Here is a 22,973-nt window from a genome sequence, read left to right as displayed (position 1 = left end):
AATAAATAGAATTTTAAAGAAAGTTGTTGTATTCCAGTTGAATTTTTGATGTCTCCTGGTAAATTCTAAATTATCCACATTAAGACCCCTAAATATTTTTGTAATGTTTTAAATAACTCTTGTTCAGCGTTTTTGATGCTTACTGCTTAATTCAATAATTTGGGAAGTAATTCTGGGACGAACACAAAACCAAAAATCTGTGAGATTTCAACAGATGGTCAGACTGTAAGCATTTAGAAGAACAAAGTCAATTATAACTGTGGTATGCTTAGTACTCTCTAATAACTAGCAGAAATTATTATTAATAGAAAAAAGTAAAAGCTCTTAATTTGTATATTTTTCTTGCCCTATAGGGTTAGCACATAAATAAGGTGACTAATAATGTTACCTTAATGGAAGCAAATGCATATTATATCATGAAACAATATGTAGTTACCTTTCTAATATATGTGTTTTAGGTAACACTAACATGAATTTACACACCTTGCCATGTGTAGACTTCCCAGTGCTTAGTACCGAAAGCAGAGGAAACAGTCCTGCCCATCTGAAACTACTAAAAATACAAAAATTGGGCCGGGCGCGGTGGCTCACGCCTGTAATCCCACCACTTTGGGAGGCTGAGGCGGGCGGATTACAAGGTCAGGAGATCGAGACCATCCTGGCTAACATGGTGAAACCCCGTCTCTACTAAAAATACAAAAAATTAGCCAGGCGAGGTGGCAGGCACCTGTAGTCCCAGCTACTTGGGAGGTGGAGGCAGGAGAATGGCATGAACCCGGGAGGCAGAGCTTGCAGTGAGCTGAGATCACACCGCTGCACTCCAGCCTGGGCAACAGAGCAAGACTCCGTCTCAAAAAAAAAAAATTAGCTGGGCACAATGGTGCAGTGAGTATATTAGGACTTGTTGATTTGGGTAAAATAAAAACCCTTTATATGATAGACCAACTGTGCTGTAACAAATTACACCAGATGGAAGGTAAAGTATCTCAGTATATTCCAATTGTGTTAAAAATAAGGCTGTAATTGTTTGAAATTAAACTTTTATTTGAAACCTTAGTGGATCAGTAATTGAATATCTAGAAAACCATGCAACTAAGCCAACTTTCCTGGTGATATAAAGGTGTTACAATGGGGGAAAATATTTTTTGGAACACTTTCCATTTTTTTATCTAAAAAGCTGTATTTCTGTATTTCCTTATATTTAAAATCTGGCAATATCCATTCCCTGAAATACCAAAAATTGGGTCTTTGGCATGAACTACTGACAATTTAGAGAAATGATGAGAGAAGACCAGTTTCAGGTAAGTTTTCAAACCAATATACACTTGGGTGTAAAAAGTTAGTGTAGGTAACAAGTCATGTATATTTTCCTAAATTGATCAGATTATGAATTTCTCTTTTTTAATTATTTGAGACAGGGTCACACTCTGTTGCCCAAGCTGGAGTGCTTTGGCACAATCTCGGCTCACTGCAACCTCCGCCTCCCAGGTTCAAGTGATTCTCCTGCCTCAACCTCCTGAGTAGCTGGGAGTACAGGCGTGCACCACCACGCCCAGCTAATTTTTATATTTTCAGTAGAGATGGGGTTTCACCATGTTGACCAGGCTGGTCTCGAACTCCTGGCCTCAAGTGCTTGGCCTCCCAAAGTGCTGGGATTATAGGCGTGAACCATTGCACCTGGCCCAGATTATGAATTTCTAAAAAAAAAAAATATATATATATATATTAACACTTCGTAGGAGGTTAAGATGATGGCATAACTTGCTTCAAGAAGTCCCATCCCACCCCTTCCCCTCACACTCCCATACTAGAGGCAGTGTCTGTGCCTCTGGAGGAAAAATAAGGCACATCTCAAATCTACATAAACACGGGGCAGGTGGTGAGAGGAGAGATGTATGGTTTCTACTGGTATTGCCCACTCCGAAAATAAACGGATCATTAAAAACTCCGGAAACTCCCAGAAGCGGAATCACAGCTTAGGATGACCATGGTTTTCCTGTTGGAGCAGCAGCTAGCCATGGTCAAGGCCGTCTAGACAGAGAGCAGTGTGGGGCTCCGTAAATACCGCACTGACGGACAACATTAGCTTCCTGAACTGTACAGGTTATACCCAAATAAGTTAATTCCCTCGGTAGGTCTTGCTTTGCCAGCATATTCACTGTAAAACATGTAACAGACACTTAAAATAGAAATCAAGATTACAGGCAATATTTTGGAAACCAGGTCTTCCTCAAGCTGTGGGAAAATCTGGGTGGCCCAGATTCCTTCCTTTCTTAAAATACGACTGCTTTTCCTCCCACTCTAGAAAAGAGGTGGAAATGTTTACATGGATACATCTGATGTGTTGACACAGCTCTTAGCAATAAGTCCTTCAAAAGGGCGATCTTTTCCTTCAGGTTCTGCAACAAAGCTCTGATTGTCACGGTAAGCTGAAAAGAAAAGAACACATCCTAAGTATTCTAGTCCAGAGTGTAGAATCCAAAAAATTACATCACGTAAACACTACTTCACGGGCTATGATGCAACCAAGCAAGGGCTGGAAGAGATAGATACTCAGCCCCTCACGACAAACTCAGGGCTGGAAGGAGGCTCAGTGGTGCCCTGGCCCAGCTGCCAACCTACAGCTTGTACCCGCTCCACAACCTGGCCAAGTGGTGAGCCAAGCCAGACTGGAACCCCGATACTGACTAGAAACTGTCAGTGTGCTCTCACCATCAGCTGAATCCTGTCACCTGAGCTTCTACCCCATTGATCCTATGTATCTACCTTGGAACCACGCAGGAAATTGTGTTCCCCGAGTCTTCATTTGAGAGCAAAAACCCACAGTTCTCTGAACCAGGCTTCAAACGACAAAGCATGGAGTCCCATTACCATCCCCACCAGGCTCTCTGAACAACTGGTAAAATTTATAACCCAATGAAACGTTTTACGGCAATGTGTTCTTTTTATGCAAGAGGAATGCTAACCACACATGACTCTTTTCCCAGGAGTGTGTGCATTTTCTCCAATCATCCTACAGGAAATTTTTGTCCGTGACTCTAACCTGTTACATTAAAGGATGGAGAAGAGGGCGAGAAGAGAGTCTCTCAGGAATTTGGAAATATGAAAAAACTGCCTGTGTAAGTTAAAACATATTCAACCACAGATGAAATCAGACATATGTTAAAAACACAGAATACCACAGGTTTCCTTTGCTACCTTGTCAAAAGCAGCAATTAGATAACTCAAGCGGACTCCCTCCTTGGATTTGCAGAATCACACCAAGGAAAACCAGCCAGTGGGTCAGAGACTGGCCCAGACTGCACACATCCAGCAGCCCTCCAAGGCACCAGCAGCCAAGAAAAGTCTAACCTGAACTATCCCCATACCCCTGGGAACCAAGGAACAATCACCAAGGAAAGCAGATCTCTCTACACTCAAAGAGAAAAGAGCGGCCGGGCGCGGTGGCTCACGCCTGTAATCCCAGCACTTTGGGAGGCTGAGGAGGGTGGATCACAAGGTCAGGAGATCCAGACGACGGTGAAACCCCGTCTCTACTAAAAATACAAACAATTAGCTGGGCGCGGTGGCGGGCGCCTGTAGTCCCAGCTACGCGGGAGGCTGAGGCAGGAGAACGGCGTGAACCCGGGAGGCGGAGCTTGCAGTGAGCCGAGATCGCACCACTGCACTCCAGCCTGGGCGACAGAGCGAGACTCCGTCTCAAAAAAAAAAAAAAAAAAAAAAAGATAAAAGGGCAAAACAAGCAAACAAAAAGGCGCCACACACACCAGGCCTACAAAGAGGAGTCCACAAAATCAAAGACAAAAGCATTCGGGAGATGAAAGACGGAGTATGTAGCCATTAAAAATTATGGCTCAAATCTCTATTTGTTCACATAGAAAGATATCCATCACAGCTTATGAAAAGAAAAACATCAAGTCATAAAATAAAATATCACCCAAACAGAGAAAAAACAACCCAGGAACTAAATACAAACATTGAAACCATGAAAGCACCATGGTTCTATCTAAGTAGTGGGATTTTCTAATATTTTATAAGAAAATGATCACTTTTGTAATCAGGAAAAAAATGTCATTATCATAATTAAAGACACTTTCTAGAGCACAAAAAAAGATGGAAAGCCTAATTCACATTTTAAGCTACCATAACCTTGGTAACAAGCACTGACAGAGATAACCACATGTCAATCTTACTTAGGAATTATAAATGTAAAAATCTTTTCAAAAAATATTAGCAAAGCAAATTCAGAATTACATTAAAAAGGACCATATACTATCAACAAGTAGAAATTATTCTAGTAATTTAAGAACAGTTTGATGTTAGAAAAATCTACTAATAAAGCTCATGGTGTTAATAATTAAAAACAGAATAAACATATGATTAGTACAGTATAGGGGAAATTATAAACAAAAGAAACTCACACAAAAAAGAAAGAAAAACTAAGAATAGAACACTACTGCCTTAACTACAATATTATTTAACTTTGCTCTAGAAGTTCTAACCAATACAATAAGAAAAATTAAAGAAAAATACAAGGACTACAAGGAAAGATGAGATTATTATTATTTGCAGATTGATAATAGTCTACTTGGAAGAGTTAAGAGAATCAACTGAAAGATTATTATTATTTTATATATATATATATATATATATATTTTTTTTTTTTTTTTTTGAGACAGAGTCTTGCTCTGTTGCCCAGGCTGGAGTGCAATGGAGTGATCTCAGCTCACTACAACCTCTGCCTCCGGTGTTTAAGCGAGTCTCCTGCCTCAGCCTCCTGAGTAGCTGAGACTACAGGCGCCCACCACCATGCCCAGCTAATTTTTGTATTTTTAGTAGAGACAGAGTTTCACCATATTGGTCAGGCTGGTCTCGAACTCCTGACCTCAGGTGATCCACCCACCTCAGCCTCCCAAAGTGCTGGGATTACAGGCATGAGCCACCGCGCCCAGACTGAAAGATTATTAAAAACAGTAGAGGCCGGGCTGAAAGACTATTAAAAACAGTAGAGGCCAGGTGTGGTGGCTCACACCTGTAATCACAGCACTTTGGGAGGCAGAGGTGGGAGAATCACGAGGTCAGGAGTTCAAAACCAGCCTGGCCAACATGGTGAAACCCTGTCACTACTAAAAATACAAAAATTAGCTGGGCATGGTGGTGCGCACCTGTAATCCCAGTTACTGGGGAGGCTGAGGCAGGAGAATGGCTTGAACCCAGGAAGCGGAGGTTGCAGTGAGCCAAGATGATGCCACTGTATTCCAGCCTGGGCGACAGAGCAAGACTCCATCTCAAAAAAAAAAAAAAAAAAACGGTAGAAGAATTCAATATGGTCATTAGTCATAAAGTGAAAAAAAATCAAGGGCATTCCTAAATTTAAGTAATACCTAGGGAGAGTTTTTTAAATTGTTATTTTAAAACTTCATTAACAATACCAACAAAATCTAAAAACTATCTAACACAGTGCCTGGCACATAGTTAACTGTGCAATAAATACTGCTGAAGAAACAAAAGGAAACGCTCAATATTGTGAAAATGTAAGTTTTCCCCAATTTAAATCTATAAACATACATGTCTACTTGAAATTCCATTTGGAATTCTTTTATTGCAGAAGAGGTGATAATTAAGGCACAGCACAGTTTGGTTTTTTTTTTTTTTTAAATGAAGTTTTAGAAAATTACTCTGACAGAAGGATAAATGAAGGAAAATAAAAACCATGAATATGTATAATGTTCATAGGGGCCTTAATCAGATATAAAGTGATTACAAAAAACTACAATAGCTGATGCTGGCAATTACCAACAGCTTCAGTAGTGCAACATAACAAACGGCCCAGAAACAATGTAGCTGTATAAAAATCCAGTGAATTAAATATGAACTATTTCATATGAGGGAAAGAAATTCATAATTTAGCAAATGGGGAAAAAATAAAATTAGATAGCTACGAGACACCAAAGTAAACACCAAGTATTTCAAAGATTTACACACACAAAACAAAATAACAGAAAAAAAGCTTAAGGAAAATTTACATAATTAAGTATTTATAAAACCTCTCATGTAAAAGGCCTTTTTAAGCATGATATCCCCTCCCCCATTAGAAAAGATCACCAACAAACATGCTGATAATTTCAAATAAAATTTAAAAACCGGTACATGTTTTACAATGTCACTTACAAAATCAAGTTAATAGAGAAAGCATTTATACTAAATATGCCAGATCAAAGCTTAATATAGTTAACGTATATAAAAAGAAAACTTTGAAATTAAGAAACAAGGCTGGGCACGGTGGGTCATGCTTGTAATCCCAGCACTTTGGGAGGCCAAGGCAGGAGGATCTCTTGAGACCAAGAGTTTGAGACCAGCCTAGCCAACATGGTGAAACCTCATCTCTACTAAAAATACAATAATTAGCCAGGCGTGGTGGCGGGTGCCTGTAATCCCAGCTACTTGGGAGGCTGTGGCAGGAGAATCGCTTGAACCTGGGAGGCTCGGAGGTTGCAGTGAGCCAAGATTGTGCCATTGCACTCCAGCCTAGGCAACAAAAGCAAAACTCCATCTGGCCAAAAAAAAAAAAAAAAGAATAGATATTCAAGACATAATAAAAAATGCATATTAAACTACTGTAACATAGTATTTTTACCTAGTAGAGATTTTTTAAAAGATAATAAAATTGGTGTAGAAATGTTATTCTGCAATATATGTGTTCAAAAGGCTTAAAATGTCATACAACCCAAATCCGGAAAGTCTACATTGAAGAATTTATTTCAACATGGGCAATAATTTGGCTATACTGAAAAATCATTTGTAATTAGAAAGAATCTAACTGTCCAAGAAGATGACACTAGTTAAATAGATAGCAGCCCTTCGTGTAAAAGATGAAACCATATATTTACTAGAAGAAAGCAGGAATAAATTTTTTATAACCTGGAAACAGCAAAAACTTAGATATGACTAAATATATGGAAGCAATTAGATTGACAGCCAACTTCATTTAAAAAAAAAAACTTTCGGCCGTGCGCGGTGGCTCACGCCTGTAATCCCAGCACTTTGGGAGGCTGAGGCAGGCGGATCACAAGGTGAGGAGATCGAGATCATCCTGGCTAATATGGTGAAACCCCATCTCTACTAAAAATACAAAAAAAAATTAGCCAGGCATGGTGGCGGGCGCCTGTAGTCCCAGCTACTTGGGAGGCTGAGGCAGGAGAATGGCGTGAACCCGGGAGGCGGAGCTTGAAGTGAGCCGAGATCGCGCCACTGCACTCCAGCCTGGGCCACAGAGCAAGACTCCGTCTCAGGAAAAAAAAACAAAAAAAAAACAAAAAAAAAAACTTTCACACGACAAAACCACCACAAGCAAGTCAAATGTCAAATGATAAAGGAAAGGAAATAACTGCAATTTATCACGAGAAGCTAATCTCCCTAATACATGAGGAGCTCTTAAAAGATCAAGACTAAAAAGGCTAATAATCCAGTAGAAAAATGGGCAAAAGACAAGACAGTTCACAGAAAAAAAAAAAATATATATATATATGGCCCTTAAGCATATGAAAACACACTCCACTTGACTCATTATATGAGAAATACAAATTTAAAACGACACTGAAATACCATTTCTCACTTATGAGGTTAACAAAAATTCAGAAGATTCACACACCCTCTGTTGGCCAGGCTGTGAAGAAACAGAAGTGCTCACACATTGCTGGTGGGGTGGCAAGGGTGACAACCCCTTTGAGGGGGGATTTCACGTCAGGTTAAAAAAAAAAATTACATATGCCCTGGTTCTGAGAACTCACCTTTAAAAGACACCTATGCACATAATTTTTTTAAAGGACAAGGTTATTTACTGCGGTGTTATTCACAACTCAAGACTGGAAGCAATTTAACTGCCTTTCCTTAGGAGACAGGTTAAATAAAGAATGTTACATCTATGCAATAGAGTACCCATACAGCGCTAAAGAAGAACAAGGAATATGAAATGAAATGTAGAGGTTTCTATATTATTAAGTGAAAAGACCAAGATACAAAAGAGTATCTGTCATTCATTCATTCATTCATCCATTTATTTATTTATTTATTTATTTATTTATTTATTTATTTATTTATTGAGATGGAGTTTCACTCTTGTCACCCAGGATGGAGTGCAGTGGCACGATCTCGGCTCGCTGTAACCTCCGCCTCCTGAGTTCAAGTGATTCTCCTGCCTCAGCCTCCCGAGTAGCTGGGATTACAGGTGCTCGCCACCACACCCGGCTAATGTTTTGTATTTTTAGTAGAGACGGGGTTTCACCATGTTGGCCAGGCTTGTCCCAAACTCCTGACCTCAGGTGATCCACCCGCCTAGGCCTCCCAAAGTGCTGGGATTACAGGCGTGAGTCACCGCGCCTGGCCCGAAAGAGTATCTTTTATATAAAAGGAAAAACATACACACAGACACACAGAGACACACACATACACACGCATAGAGGCTTATTTCTGCATAAAGTAACACAGGAAGAATAAACCAGAAATTAATGAAAATGGTTATTTAGAAGAAGTAGGTTAAGAAAAGGTAGAAAAGAGAGGAATGGGAACAAGACTTTGAGTGTCACTTTTATATAATTTTGACTTCTGAACAATGTAAATGTTTTACTTATTTAAAATTAAATTAAAAAGTTGGAAAAAGCAACTCCTGAAAATGAATAAAAACAGAAACAAAGGATAACATAAGACAGAAAAAAAAAAAGAATCAATTATTGCAAAAGTCCTCAAAAAAATACTGGCAAACTGAATCCAGCAGCACATCAAAAAGCTTATCCACCACGATCAAGTAGGCTTTATCCCTGGGATGCAAGGTTGGTTCAACATATGCAAATCAAAAAATGTGATTCATCACACAAACTGAAATAAGACAAAACTTACATGATTATCTCAATAGAAGCAGGAAAGGCTTTTGATAAAATTCAACACCACTTCATGTTAAAAACACTCAATAAACTAGGTATTCAAGGAACATACCTCAAAATAATAAGAGCCATCTATGACAAACCCACAGCCAACATCATACTGAATGGGCAAAATCTGGCAGCATTCCACTTGAAAACTGGCACAAGACAAGGATGCCCTCTGCTACCACTCCTATTCAACATAGTATTGGAAGTCCTGACCAGGGCAATTAGGCAAGAGAAAAAGAGGAGAGGAGAGGAGAAAAGAGGGGAGAAAGGAAAGGAAAAAGGAAAAGGAAGGGAGAGAAAGAGAGAAAGGAAGGAAAAGAAAGAAAAGAAAGAGAGAGAGGAAGGAAGGAAGGAAAAGAAAAGGCATCCAAATAGGAAGAGAGGAAATCAAACTATTCCTGTTTGCAGACAACATGATCCTATATCTAGAAAATCTCATACTCCCAGTCCAAAAGCTCATTTAGCTTATAAACAACTTCAGCAAAGTCTCAGGATACAAAATCAAAGTGCAAAACATCACTAACATTCCTGTATACCAACAGTCAAGCCAAGGGCCAAATCAGGAATGCACTCCTATTTACAATTGCCAACAGAAAATAAAATACCTAGGAAGACAGCTAACCATGAGGTAAAGATCTCTACAAGAACTACAAAACACTGCTCAAAGAAATCAGAGATGACACAAACAAATGGAAAAACATTCCATGCTCATGGACAGCAAGAAGCAATATCGTTAAAATGGCCATACTGCCCAAAGCAATTTATAGATTCAATGCCATTCCTATTAAACTACCATTGACATTCTTCACAGAACTAGACAAAAGTATTTTAAAATTCATATGGAACCAAAAAAGAGCCCAAATAGCCAAGGCAATCCTAAGCAAAAAGAACAAAGCTGGACCGGGCGCAGTGGCTCATGCCTGTAATCCCAGGACTTTGGGAAGCCAAGGAGGGAGGATCATCTGAGGTCAGGAGTTTGAGATCAACCTGGCCAACATGACAAGAGCCCATCTCTACTAAAACTACAAAAATTAGGTGGAGGTGGTGGCTCATGCCTGTAATCCCAGCTACCCGGGAGGCTGAGGCACGAGAATCACTTGAACCCGAGAGGCAGAGGTTGCAGTGAGCCACGATCGTGCCACTGCACTCCGGCATGGGCGACAGAGCAAGACTCTGTCTCAAAAAGAAATAATAAAATAAAAATAACATAGCTGGAAACATCACACTACCCAACTTCAAACTATACTACAAGGCTACAGTAACCAAAACAGACATAGACCAATGGAACAGAATAGAGAACTCAGTTGACCAGACACAGTGGCTCACGCCTATAATCCCAGCACTTTGGGAGGCTGAGGCGGGCAGATCACTTGAGGTCAGGATTTCGAGATCAGCCTGGCCAACGTGGCGAAACCCTCTCTCTAATAAAAATACAAAAATTAGCTGGGCATGGTGGCACACACCTGTAATCCCAGCTACTCGGGTAGCTGAGATGCAAGAATCACTTGAAGCCAGAAGGGAGAGGTTGCAGTGAGCTGAGATCATGTCACTGCACTCCAGCCTAGGTGATGAAGAAACACTGTCTTAAAAAAAAAAAAAAAAAAAATAGAGTACCCAGAAATAAGGCCACACGTACAACTATCCGATCTTCGACAAAGCTGACAAAAACAAGCAATGGGGGAAGGATTCCCTATTCAATAAGTGGTGCTGGGCTAACTGGCTACCACGTGCAGAAGATAGAAACTGAACTCCTTCCTTACACCATATGCAAAAATTAACTTCAGATGGATTAAAGACTTAAGTGTAAAACCTAAATCTATAAAAACCCTGGAAGACAACCTAGGCAATACTATTCTGGACATAAGAACAGGCAAAGATTTCAGGACAAAGACACCAAAAGCAATTGCAACAAAAGCAAAAATTGACAAATAGGATCTAATCAACTAAAGAGCTTCTGCACAGAAAAGGAAACTATCCACAGAGTGAACAAACAATCTACACATTGGGAGAAAATATTTGCAAGCTATCCATCTGACAAAGATCTAATAGCCAGTATCTATAAGGAACTTAAGCAAATTTACAAGAAAAATCCACCCCATTAAAAAGCAGACAAAGGACACAAACAGACACTTTTCAAAGGAAGACAGGCATGCTGCCAAAAAAAACAGGAAAAAAAGCTCAACATCACTGATCATTAGAGAGGTGCAAATAGAAACCACAATGAGATACCATCTCACACCAGTCAGCATGGTTATTACTAAAAAGTCAAAAAATAACAGATGCCCGGGAGGTTGCAGAGCAAAAGGAACACTTATACACTGTTAGTGGGAGTGTAAATCAGTTCAGTCATTGTGGAAGACGGTGTGGCAATTCCTCAAAGTACTAAAAACAGAAATACTATTTGATTCAGAAATCCCGTTATTGGGTATATACCCGAAGGAATAGAAATCATTCTTCCATAAAGACACATGCATGTGGCCAGGTGGGGTGGCTCACACCTGTAATTTCAGCACTTCGGGAGGCCGAGGTGGGTGGATCACCTGAGGTCAGGTGTTCGAGATAAGCCTGGCCAACATGGCGAAACCCCATCTCTACTAAAAATACAAAAATTAGCCAGGCATGGTGTCAGGCACTTGTAATCCCAGCTACTCTGGAGGCTGGGGCAGGAGAATGGCTTGAACCTGGGAGGCAGAGGATGCAGTGAGCCCAGATTGCACCACTGCACTCCAGCCTGGGCAACAAGAGCAAAACTCCATCTCAAAAAAAAAAGAGACACATGCATGTGTATGTTCACTGCAGCACTATTCACAATAACAAAAGACGGAATCAACCTAATACCCACCAATGGTAGACCAGACAGAGAAAATGTGGTACATATACACTATGGAATATTATGCCGCCATAAAAAAGATCGAGATCATGTCCTTTGCAGGAACATGAATGGAGCTGAAGGCCATTATCCTTAGCAAACTAATGCAGGAACAGAAAACCAAATACCGCATGTTCTCACATTCTGTAGGTTGTTTGTTCACTCTGTTGATATAAGAGAGAGCTAAATGGTGAGAACATATGGATACATAGGGGGACATGACACACACTGGGGCCTAGCAGAGGGAGGAAGCTGGAAGGAGGAAGAGGATTAGGAAAAATAGTAAGTGCTAGGCTTCATTCCTGGGTGACAAAATAATGTGTACAACAAATCCCCATAACACAAGCTTACCTATACAACAAACCCACATATGTACCCCTGAACTTGAAAGTTAAAAAATAATTCTAATAACTTTGGAACATAATAACCTCAGCATTCTTAGTAGATTAGTCTACACTTAAAAAGACTCAAATTTTGAACTTAGTGTTTGTCGTGGTACCTTATAGTAATTTTGAAACCATTTTCTGTAAACTGTAAAATAGACCAAATGAGTAAAAACATACTGATGCTTTTGGAAGCTAGGATTCTCAGTGTGAGAGAAAGAAAATACAAATTTGGAATGTGGAAAATAAGGAAGAAAGGTGTGGTGTTAGATTTGAATCAGAGGCTTCTATTTTCAATCATAATCACAAGTATAAACTTGTGATTTCACAAAAATCTATTTCTTAGCCAAATCCCACCACTGTTTTTATACAGCCTATAACTAAAGATGGTTTTTACATTTTTTTTCTTTTTTGAGACAGGGTCTCACTCTGTTGCCCAGGCGGGAGTGCAGTGGCGCGATCTTAGCTCACTGCAGCCTCCACCTCCCAGGTTCAAGCAATTCTCCTGCCTCAGCCTCCTGAGTAGCTGGGACTACAGGTGTGTGCCACCACGCCTGGCTAGGTTTTATATTTTTAGTAGAGATGGGGTTTCCCCATGTTGCCCAGGCTGGTCTCGAATTCTTGACCTCAAGCAATCTGCCCGCCTCAGCCTCCCAAAGTGCTGGGATTACAGGTGTGAGCCACTACGCCTGGCCTGTTTTTACATTTTTAATGTAAAATGTAAAAACTATAACTATCCTTGTGGTGAGAATAGAAACTCAAAGACTTGAAGACATTGTCTCTTGGCCTGCAAAGACTAAAAGATTTATTATCTGTAGGAAGTTTACTAACCCCTGAACTAGACTATAAAATTGTTAGAAATATTTAAAGTAAAACAGGAGAACTTAAATGTGTTATGCCTCATTTAGTCTCAATGATTAAATAACTACTAACTGGTTGGGTGTTATGTCAATTCAACATATGTAAGCAGATAGATCATCATACACACATGCGCACAGACAGCCTCAAAGAAAGATAGGAGGGTTTTCAGGCCTCAAAACTCAAACAAATCATTGGGTACTAATTCCTTCGTGGTATTACCTTTGGTGCCTTTTCACCTTTTCTTTCATACTGATTTCGTTGTTGAATTTTCTCAGCAATTTCTTGGGCAATTTGACAAGTAGAATCGTATGTGGAGAACCTGCACCAAAGTCGTAAAAAGAGAAAATGTTTAAGGTTCTTTTTATTTGAGACGGAGTCTCGCTCTGTCGCCCAGGCTGGAGTGCAGTGGCACGATCTCAGCTCACTGCAAGCTCTGCCTCCTGGGTTCGCACCATTCTCCTGCCTCAGCCTCCCCAGTAGCTGGGACTACAGGCACCCGCTATCATGCCTGGCTAATTTTTTGTATTTTTAGTAGAGACGAGGTTTCACCGTGTTAGCCACGATGGTCTCCATCTCCTGACCTCGTGATCCGCCCCCTCGGCCTCCCAAAGTGCTGGGATTACAGGCGTGAGCCCCTGCACCTGGCCTTAAGGTTCTTTAAAAGAAATTTTTGCATGGTCTAAGTTTGACATTTTCATTCTAGCCAAAGAATTCAAACAGAGGGGAAGAATAATAACATGACCAGTAAAAGCAACATGGACTGAGCATTATTTACCATGTGCCAGGCACTATTTTGAAGGCTTTGTTAGTAATAACTCACTTAATCAAAACAGGAACGCTATGAAGTGGGTACCATTACCATCTCCAACTCACACATGAGAAAAGGAGGCACAAAGAGTTAGAGTGACTTGCCCAAGTGGTTCTGCCTGCTGCAAACCAAGGCCGTCTGGCCCCAGAGCCGGGGCTCTTAACAACTGTGCTGTTCTGCCAACGAGAAAGCATGTGGGGGGTCTCCGCTGCACTGGGCACTGTTCTGGGCACTGGAGAAGATGGCAGTGAACAGGATGAACACAGTCCCTCTTTCAAGGAGCTCATATTTTAAGGAAAGAAAGTCATAAAACAAATAAATACATAGTATGTCAGGTGTTGATAGGTGCTAAGAAGAAAAACGCAGCAGGATAAACGGACAGAGAGTGATAAGGAGCTGCTACTTAGGATCAGGTGACACCGAGGCAAGGTGAAGAAGCTGGGCTTGCAGATGCCTGGGGGCAGCTCTAGGGTGCAGGAACAGCAAGTATTGTCTAGCCTAAAACCAAATGCTCCGGGGACAAAGGCCACACACCCACCTGACATCTGAGCTTGCCAGAATTCTCTCAAAACATTTAATAAGCTTCTAGTTGTCATTCAGCAGCGTTGGAGGCTTTGAAGGGTTCACAGTGAACTCCCAATAGCCCCTTATGTTTTGCTTCTCTCAGAGCATTTTTACTTTCTATCATATAGAAAATATTTAAGCAGACCGGACGCGGTGGCTCACGCTTGTAATCCCAGCACTTTGGGAGGCCGAGGCGGGCAGATCATGAGGTCAGAAGTTCGAGACCAGCCTGGCCAACATAGTGAAACCCCGTCTCAACTAAAAATACAAAAAATTAACCAGGCATGGTGGCGGGTGCCTGTAATCCCAGCTACTTGGGAGGCTGAGGCAGGAGAATCGCTTGAACCCAGGAGGCGAAGGTTGCAGTGAGCTGAGATCGCACCATCGCACTCCAGCCCAGCGACACTGTGAGACTCCATCTCAAAAAAACAAACAAAAAAATGAAAATACTTAAGCATGCATACACATTTCATTTCTCCTATCAGACAGTCTGCTCCTGAAAAGCAGAGACTCTGTGGACTAACAGGACCAGCATTATCTTCTAGGACCAGTCCATCACAAAATATCGGAAACTCCTGTTGCCCCTAATGTCCTAATTTTTGCTTGAGTAAACAATATATTTTTTAAAACCTTTCAATTCCCACATATCATTTGAACACTGAGGGAACTTGATAAGTGTTTTTGTTTTAATGAAGGAAAATGCGCCCATCAATTCCCTTAGGAATCTTACTAGAATAATTATAGCAATAGTAACAGCTGAGTACCTGACCTGAGCCAGGTCCTATACTAAGAGCTTTACACTGTAAACTTCATAAGGATCCTGAGAGAGGATCCTGAACCACTAACCACTATACTGTAAAGCAGCACCATTCATGTATATATCATATATATATCACACACATTCACATATATCATATATATCACTGATACATATATTCATATATATCACATACCTATCGTTTATATCATATATACTACATATTCGTATATGTCACATGTATATCATTCATATATATATATTCATGTATTTGTGTGTGTATGGAAAAATAGCAGTGATACAAGAAAACACAGAATTAAGAAAACAGGAGGCTAATAAGGAAAATTGGGTCCTGGTCCAAACTTTGCCACATTTCACTTTTTTTTCCTCCATATTATCATGAAAAGAGGAGCCTAGGTCTGGCTCTGGGGTCCAGACCATACATATAAAAATCATCCACATATGGTAAGTTTTGCCTCCTGCCAAATGTGGGATCTAAGTGGTAAGTATGTCTGGAGTTCAGAGGTGGAAGAGATTACTGCTGGCCAAGGCACTCAGATGGAGAGGGTCCATGAGGTTACATCTGGATGACCACGAAGTTAAAGCAGGTCTCTTACTCAGACAGGAGGGAGGAGCACATTCTAGACTTAGTGAAAGACAGGGCGAGCAAAGATGAATGGAAGGAAACGTGCCCGGCACATTTGGCTGCGTGGTGGCCCTGGAAGCCTGGTAAGTATAAAATGGTAGAGATGAGTAGAAGCTAGTTTCTGCAGAGCCTTGAACACCAGTCTAACAAGGTTAGACTTAAAGGAGAATTTTAGAGCCATAGAGAACACTTTTACACACAGAGAGTGGCCCTAAAGAGGTTATGAGAAATGCACACAGCTAGCACAAACTCCCAGGTGTCCTGACTCCAGTCCTTGTGTTGTTATTTTAGCCCTAAAGAGCAGTAGTTCTGAAACAAGTTGGAATCACTGGGGATTCTTTAAAAAAATAACAATGCCTGGTCCCAACCTCAGCATTCTGACTGAACTGGTATGGGGTTTGTCCTGGGCGTGCGTGGGGAGCTTTAAAAGCTCTCCAAGTGATTCCAATCTGCGGTAAAGTCCGGGCGGGAACCCTTGGCCTGGGGCAATAGACAACCTCATTATACTATCAAGCACACAGGTGCCTGAAGTACTAGTTTTAGAAAAAGTAATTGGGTGGTGGGGGGTGGCTGAGGCGGGAGAATCGCTGGAACCCGGGAGGCAGAGGTTGCAGTTAGCCGAGATCGTGCCATCGCACTCCAGCCTGGGGGACAAGAGCAAGACTTTGTCTCAAAAAAAAAAAAAAAAAAGTAATCTGGGCCGGGCATAGGCGTAGTGGCTCACACCTGTAATCCCAGCACTTTGGGAGGCCAAGACGGGTGATCACCTGAGGTCAGGAGTTCAAGACCAGCCTGGCCAACATGGCAAAACCCCATCTCTACTAAAAATACAAAAATTAGCCGGGCATGGTGGCGGGTGCTTGTAATCCCAGCTACTCGGGAGGCTGAGATAGGAGAATCACTTGAACTCAGGAGGCAGAGGTTGTGGTGAGCCAAGATCATGCCACTGCACTCCAGCCTGGGCGACGGAGCAAGACTCCATCTCAAAAAAAAAAAAAAAAAAGGTGTGGAGGGTAGAGATGAAACAAGAATGGCAGAATATTGATAATCACAGAAATTGGGTGGTGAGTATGAAAGGGGCCCATTATACTATTCTAGTTGGTGTATCTTTTACCTTCCAAAATAAAGTTTTTAAAAAGCAATTCAACAAAAAGAAGACCATGCTACCAACATAAAAAGTCCAATCAGGATATAAAACTATTACGGTTTAACTGTAATTTTTCTGGAAATGGTACATCATCAACAAATTAGTTACCCTGGAGGTAAAGCTAATTAACATTAGCAAAGAGCCAGTTCAGAGACAGTGATCATGGGCTCCTTCTGTTAAACAGCAAGCTTACCACTTGCTTTGATAGGCCATTAAAATAGTAACTGCTATATTCCATTGCTAGACACTGAGGGAAGTGCCAATGACCTATGATTTTAGCAACACAAAGGTAAAGCTGTAGTTGAATCTGTTTTTATAGGTTGTTTTTGTTTGTTTGTTTTGTTTTGTTTTGACATGGAGTCTCGCTCTGTCACCCAGGCTGAAGTGCAGTGGCGCAATCTCGGCTCACTGCAACCTCCACCGCCCGGGTTCAAGTGATTCTCCTGCCTCAGCCTCCTGAGTAGCTGGGATTACAGGCACGCACCACCGTGCCCAGCTAATTTTTGCGTTTTTAGTAGAGACGGGGTGTCACCATGTTGGTCAGGCTGGTCTCGAACTCCTGACCTTATGATCCACCTGCCTCAGCCTCCCAAAGTGCTAGGATTACAGGTGTGAGCCACCACACCTGGCCTTTTATAGGTTTTTCAAGTCCCTTCCCATACTCCTTTCTACCCCCCTAATCAGCGACCCATTTTGTGCTTTGGGAGCACAGCTGAGTGTCTCACTGTTTCACTCTCAATAGTCCAATGAGAAAGCCACTTCATCAAACTAATGAAGTATAACAGAAAAAGTCTCAATGCTTTATCAACATTAACTGTGGAAGAAGCTTGGGGTCCAGTGATAGCTTCCACCAATCTAAATAGATAACTGGGGGCCTGTCCCTTATCTTTGACCTTTATTTCCTACTTGATTTGTAAACTGAGGGATTTAGGTTCCAGAAGGTGGAGGGCAACTTAGGAATATGTATTGTAAACCAAAATAAAATTCTAAGCCCACCCCCAACACCCCACCCCCACCCCCGCAACCATCTGAATGGACCCCTACCCTAAGGCAAGGGCATTCCAAAGTTAACCTGAAACACTGGTTCAGGCCATCATGGGAAGAGGGGATCAGACATGTCTCATTATATATCCTCTCCTCCTTTTTGGAATTCAGGAAAAGCCAACCAGCATTAACATCAATACAGACCTTAAGTCTGATAAGAAACACTTACAATGTATTCTCTCTAAAGCCTGCTACCCAGAGGCTTCATTTGCATCATAAAATCTTGGTCTCCACTACCCCTTATCATAACCTAGACATTCGTTTCTATTGATAATAACTCAACCAATTGCCAATCAGAAAATTTTTCAATCTACTTATGACCTGGAAGCCCCCCACGCCTTTCGAGGTGTCCCTCCCTTCTGGATTGAGCCATCATAAATCTTACATGTATTAATTCATGTATTATTCTCCCTAAATTGTATAAAAGCAAGCTGTTCCCCAACCACCTTGGGCACAGGTCTTCAGAACCTCCTGAGGCTGTGTCATGGGTGCATCCTTAACCTTGGCAAAATAAACTTTCTAAATTGACTGAGACCTGTCTCAGATACTTTGGGGTTCACAGTATCAAGGGCCTTAAAAATGTTCATACCCTTGAGCCCAACAGTTCTATTTCACTTTCAACAGTCTAATGAGAAAGCCACTTAGTCAAACTGATTGAGAATAACAAAAAAAGTATAAATGCTTCACTTTCAACAGTTCTAATTCCTACTTCTAGACAGGGAGCCCAAGGAAATAAGAGATGGAACAAAGGGACTGCCTTTGCAATGATAAAACAAAACAAAACATCAGAAAAACAAAAAACTAATAGGAGAAAAATAAATTATGGTCATTCATGTGATGCATTATTTTGCAACATAAGACAATTATGAGGCCGGGTGCGGTGGCTCACACCTGTAATCCCAGCACTTTGGGAGGCCAAGGCGGGCAGATTGCCTGAGCTCAGGAGTTCAAGATCAGCCTAGGCAACACGGTAAAACCCTGTCTCTACTAAAATACAAAAAATTAGCTGGGCGTGGCTGCGTGTGCCTGTAGTCCCAGCTACACCAGAGGCTGAGGCAGGAGAGTTGCTTAAGCCCAGGAGGTGGAGGTTGCAGTGAGCCATGATCGCGCCATTGCACTCCAGCCTGGGTGACAGACAGAGCAAGACTCCGTCTCAAAAAAAAAAAAAAGAAGAAAAGAAAGTTATGCTTTCAAAGAATGTCCAATGACATAGAGAAATGCTGTTTATATTATATATATATATAAAATATAGATTAAAATAACAAATTCATTGTAAAAAAAAATCATTAATGGCTATTTCCAAAGTATAGAGTTAAAGATGCTATTTATTTTCCTTTTTGCAAATTTTCAGTATTCTCTAAATTGAATATTCTCTATCAAGGGGTGTATATAACTGTTAAAATTAGGGATTTTTGGGTTTTTTATTTTTTTTTTGAGACGGAGTTTCGCTCGTGTTGCCCAGGCTGGAGTGCAATGGCACGATCTCAGCTCACCACAACCTACACCTCCCGGGTTCAAGCGATTCTCCTGCCTCAGTCTCCCGAGTAGCTGGGATTACAGGCATGTACCACCATGCCCGGCTAATTTTGTATTTTTAGTAGAGACGGAGTTTCTCCATGTTGGTCAGGCTGGTCTCGAACTCCCGACCTCAGGTGATCCGCCTGCCTCGGCCTCCCAAAGTACTGGGATTACAGGCGTGAGCCACCACCGCGTCCGGCCTAAAATTAGGTTTAAAAAAGTAAATGCTAAATTAAATAATTGGCCCAAATAACCTAGATTCCAGGTAACTCAACTTTGTTCTTGGAATCCATTCTTCTAATATCCAGGATGTGGGCAACTTAAACAATTATAAACTATATTAGAAATAACAACATAAGACACATATTCCAACACGAACGTTATAGAGCTGTAATATGTTTTTAATTATTAAGCAGAAAGGTCAAGTCTATGTTCAATAACAATATGTTCCTTGGCATCAAACAATATGTTTCTTGGGATCAAAAGTTGCATCTTTCATCATGCAGTCCTTGGGACTAACTACTAAATAAATCACCCTTATCAGCTATTGTTTTACTGCCGAAGCTACTGCTAAAGGAAAAGACTTCATGATATTAACTCAAGAAAGTGCAAAATGCCTTATAAACAAGTGCACAATTTCCCTCCCAGGTTCCTGTATCTGGAAGGGCCCCCAAGATCTAGGTCTTAGCCCCAGCTGGTTACTAACTGGCTGGTGGCCATGGATTCTGAACGTCGGTTTCTCCACCTGTGAAATAAGGGGGTTTACCGGGATGGACTGACATGCTACAAAAACGTTATTTCGACTTCGCTTTTATAGGAGTCCAGGGAAGCCTGCACCGGCCAGTTCCACAACCAGGATGGGCGGGAAATCCCCGCAACGAGATGCAGCCCAGAAAAGCTAAAGGAATATTCAGAGATTTGGCTTAAGTCCTCAGCTCTCCAGCGGACCACCTGGTCTCCTTCCCGGGCCACCCTTGCAAGGACCAAGTGTGGCGGGATGTGGCTGAGCCCCCTCAGTAAAGGAAAGGTCTCGCTGCCCCTCCCCTCATCCCGAAAGGCCACCAGCGGCAATGCGAAGTGATCGCCTGCTCCCCGGAAGCCCGGCCTCCCCGAAGGTCCCTCCACGCACCGCCGCCCTCACCCGGGACTCACCAGGGGTCCGGTGCCATCCTGCAGACTCCGCCCGCCGCTCGGACTCTTCCTGCTCTTAGCAGCTGACTACGGCGGCCCGCGCGGCTCACTCCCCGCAGTTCGTCCCGTGCGCGACCGGAGCCTGGAGTTTGCAAAGTGAGTAGCTAGAGCCTCAGAACTATAATCAGAGAAAGGAAAGCGCTCCCCTGGGGACAGTACACTGGAGCAATCTACTCCCACCAAGAGACGCGAACTGCTGAGCTCAGTTAAAACTGTTAAATAGAAACAAAGCATTTTCCCAGGAAGGTGGGAGCGCTGCAAGACCTCTCTGTAGCAGTTACTTAAAAATTTATCCTGCTTCAAAAACAAAACAATAAACAAAACACTAGATTGCGGTGAGACTTGCACGCTGCGTAAACTCACTACAACCTACTTTAAGTTAACTTTATGATATGTAAATTATACCTCAATGACGCTTTTTAAAAAATCTTTAAAATTTTTTTCACGCTGCTTCAAACAGGGGCCCAAAGAAGTATCAATTATATATTTTTTTATAGCAGCCTTCCCATCAGTCCTGTACGCTTGATCACATATTTTTTAAATGCCATTCATTCGGTGCTTGATTTTAGAGTTACTAAGAAGTCACAGACTCTACACGAGGGGATGGAGGAATTAGTTCTGCGCAGTTAGTGCCATCCCCTAAATTTCCAGAGAAATAGCACAAAAAAAAGAAGAGGAGTCCCACCCCATCTCTCTTCCAGTCCCCATACCCCTTCATTTCCAAGAATGCTAATGAACTCGAATTCGGCAGGCTGGGTTTCTGCGCGGGCGTAGAGCTGGAGCGCATGCGCTCGTCCGTTACCATAACGACCAGAAGACGCTGCACCCACTGGGGAGGAGAGCAAAGTAATCAGAACCTCCCAAGGATGGATAACAAAATTTCGCCGGAGGCCCAAGTGGCGGAGCTGGAACTTGACGCCGTGATCGGCTTCAATGGTGAGGCCTCCAGCATCTTTGGGCTGGCTGGTTTAGGAATTCGGAGGACGTGTAGTGCAAACAGGAATAGTGAGACACCGGGGACACCTGAAAGGCAGTGTGGGACAACAGCAGGCGCCCTGGCCAGGGACACGCACAGGAGGACCCGCACAGCCTGACCTGCCCCAAGGCCTTGGAGAGTCACTTCCTCGATCCAAGCCTCAGGGAGTGGGATGGTTTTTACCAGCTCGGACAAGCGCCAGCACCTAAAAGGGACCAAATGCCTCCTCCCCAGGCGGGCCGGATGAGTACGGGTGGTTGTAACCCTTCTCCCACTAGGTCAGCCCTTCCTGGCTCTGAACCCCACGCCGCTCGCAAAGCCCTAGGCTCCTTCGTAAGTAACCACACAGAAGGATGCTGTCTGTGTCGTCCCCTGGGACTAGCTAGGAAATCTGCTAAAATCCCAACTGGCGTACCAGTGAGAAAGGGCTGGGAGGGAACGTGTGTTCGAGCAACCCCCTGAGGGGATGTTGTTGGTCCTCTAATCCTAAGGAAGGTTTCTAAATGATGAGGATTTCAGACCACGACAGAAGGGGAAGGGGACGCCAGGGGGAGCTAAAGCGGAGAGAAAAAGGGACTGGGCCGCTCCGCTGAAATCTTATTTGTGACTGTCTATTGTTTTGAAGATTCTGGGAAGAAAAAGCTGTGGGGTTTTATTGTTCGTTTTGAGGGGTTTTGGTTTTTTGAGGGATGAGAAAACAATGAATTAGATTTTAGGAGAAGCAAAACTTTTCAAAAATGTGTGTTGTGATGTCTGAAAGCTTTAAGAATGTGGATGCAGAACAATCACTGTCTAAAGTTTTAAGCATACTCTAGGACTTAGCTCTTGACTCTTGGTTTAACAGTCTCCAATAGAAAGTGAGTGCTTTATACATTTCGGATATCAGATATCTTGAGAGTTGGTTACAAGATCATTGAGAAACAATTGAGCAGCCTACAGTGGGTTGCATAATGTCACTTGTTGAGCCAATGCAGAACCACACACATAGAACTCTGCAACTGAGGCCGGGGGCAGTGGCTCATGCCTGTAATCCCAGCGCTTTGGGAGGCCAAGGCAGGTAGATCACCTGAGGTCAGGAGTTCGAGACCATCCTGTCCAACATGGTGAAACCCCATCTATACTAAAAATACAAAAATTATCCGGGCGTGGTGGTAGGTGCCTGTAATCCCAGCTACTTGAGAGGCTGAGGGAGGAGAATCACTTGAACTTGGGAGGCAGAGGTTGCAGTGAGCCAAGGTCACGCCACTGCACTCCAGCCTGGGGGACAGAGCGAGACTCCGTC

The 22,973-nt window shown here is 42.3% G+C and overlaps 2 protein-coding genes across 7 annotated transcripts in view; one reads left to right on the top strand and one right to left on the bottom strand.

Annotated features, from left to right (window-relative positions):
* STX8 (syntaxin 8) overlaps positions 1-21,446 on the bottom strand; it is a 327,440-nt gene extending 305,994 nt beyond the window's left edge. For 2 of the 4 annotated variants that reach the window (XM_057300232.2, XM_063599242.1), the window contains exons 1-3: positions 20,677-20,942; positions 13,260-13,359; positions 2,335-2,429 (exon numbers count right to left, since the gene is read on the bottom strand). In XM_057300232.2, coding sequence (XP_057156215.1) covers positions 2,335-2,429; positions 13,260-13,359; positions 20,677-20,693 — 212 coding nt within the window. In that variant the 5' untranslated portion in view covers positions 20,694-20,942. Of the gene's footprint in view, positions 1-2,334; positions 2,430-13,259; positions 13,360-15,727; positions 15,896-20,676 lie in introns of all 4 variants that reach the window. The other 2 variants (XM_063599243.1, XM_003818086.5) reach the window with 2 other exon arrangements.
* Positions 21,447-21,471: 25 nt separating this feature from the next.
* The window catches only part of CFAP52 (cilia and flagella associated protein 52), a 62,362-nt gene continuing 60,860 nt past the window's right edge, over positions 21,472-22,973 (top strand). Inside the window, exon 1 of one of the 3 annotated variants that reach the window (XM_034942386.3) lies at positions 21,472-21,651. In XM_034942386.3, coding sequence (XP_034798277.1) covers positions 21,501-21,651 — 151 coding nt within the window. In that variant the 5' untranslated portion in view covers positions 21,472-21,500. The remainder of the gene's footprint in view (positions 21,652-22,973) is intronic. The other 2 variants (XM_003818087.4, XM_034942387.3) reach the window with 2 other exon arrangements.

The sequence above is a fragment of the Pan paniscus genome, chromosome 19 (assembly GCF_029289425.2).
Source record: "Pan paniscus chromosome 19, NHGRI_mPanPan1-v2.0_pri, whole genome shotgun sequence".
In the NCBI taxonomy this organism is placed as follows: Eukaryota; Metazoa; Chordata; class Mammalia; order Primates; family Hominidae; genus Pan; species Pan paniscus.
This window is presented reverse-complemented; position numbering and strand designations above follow the sequence as displayed.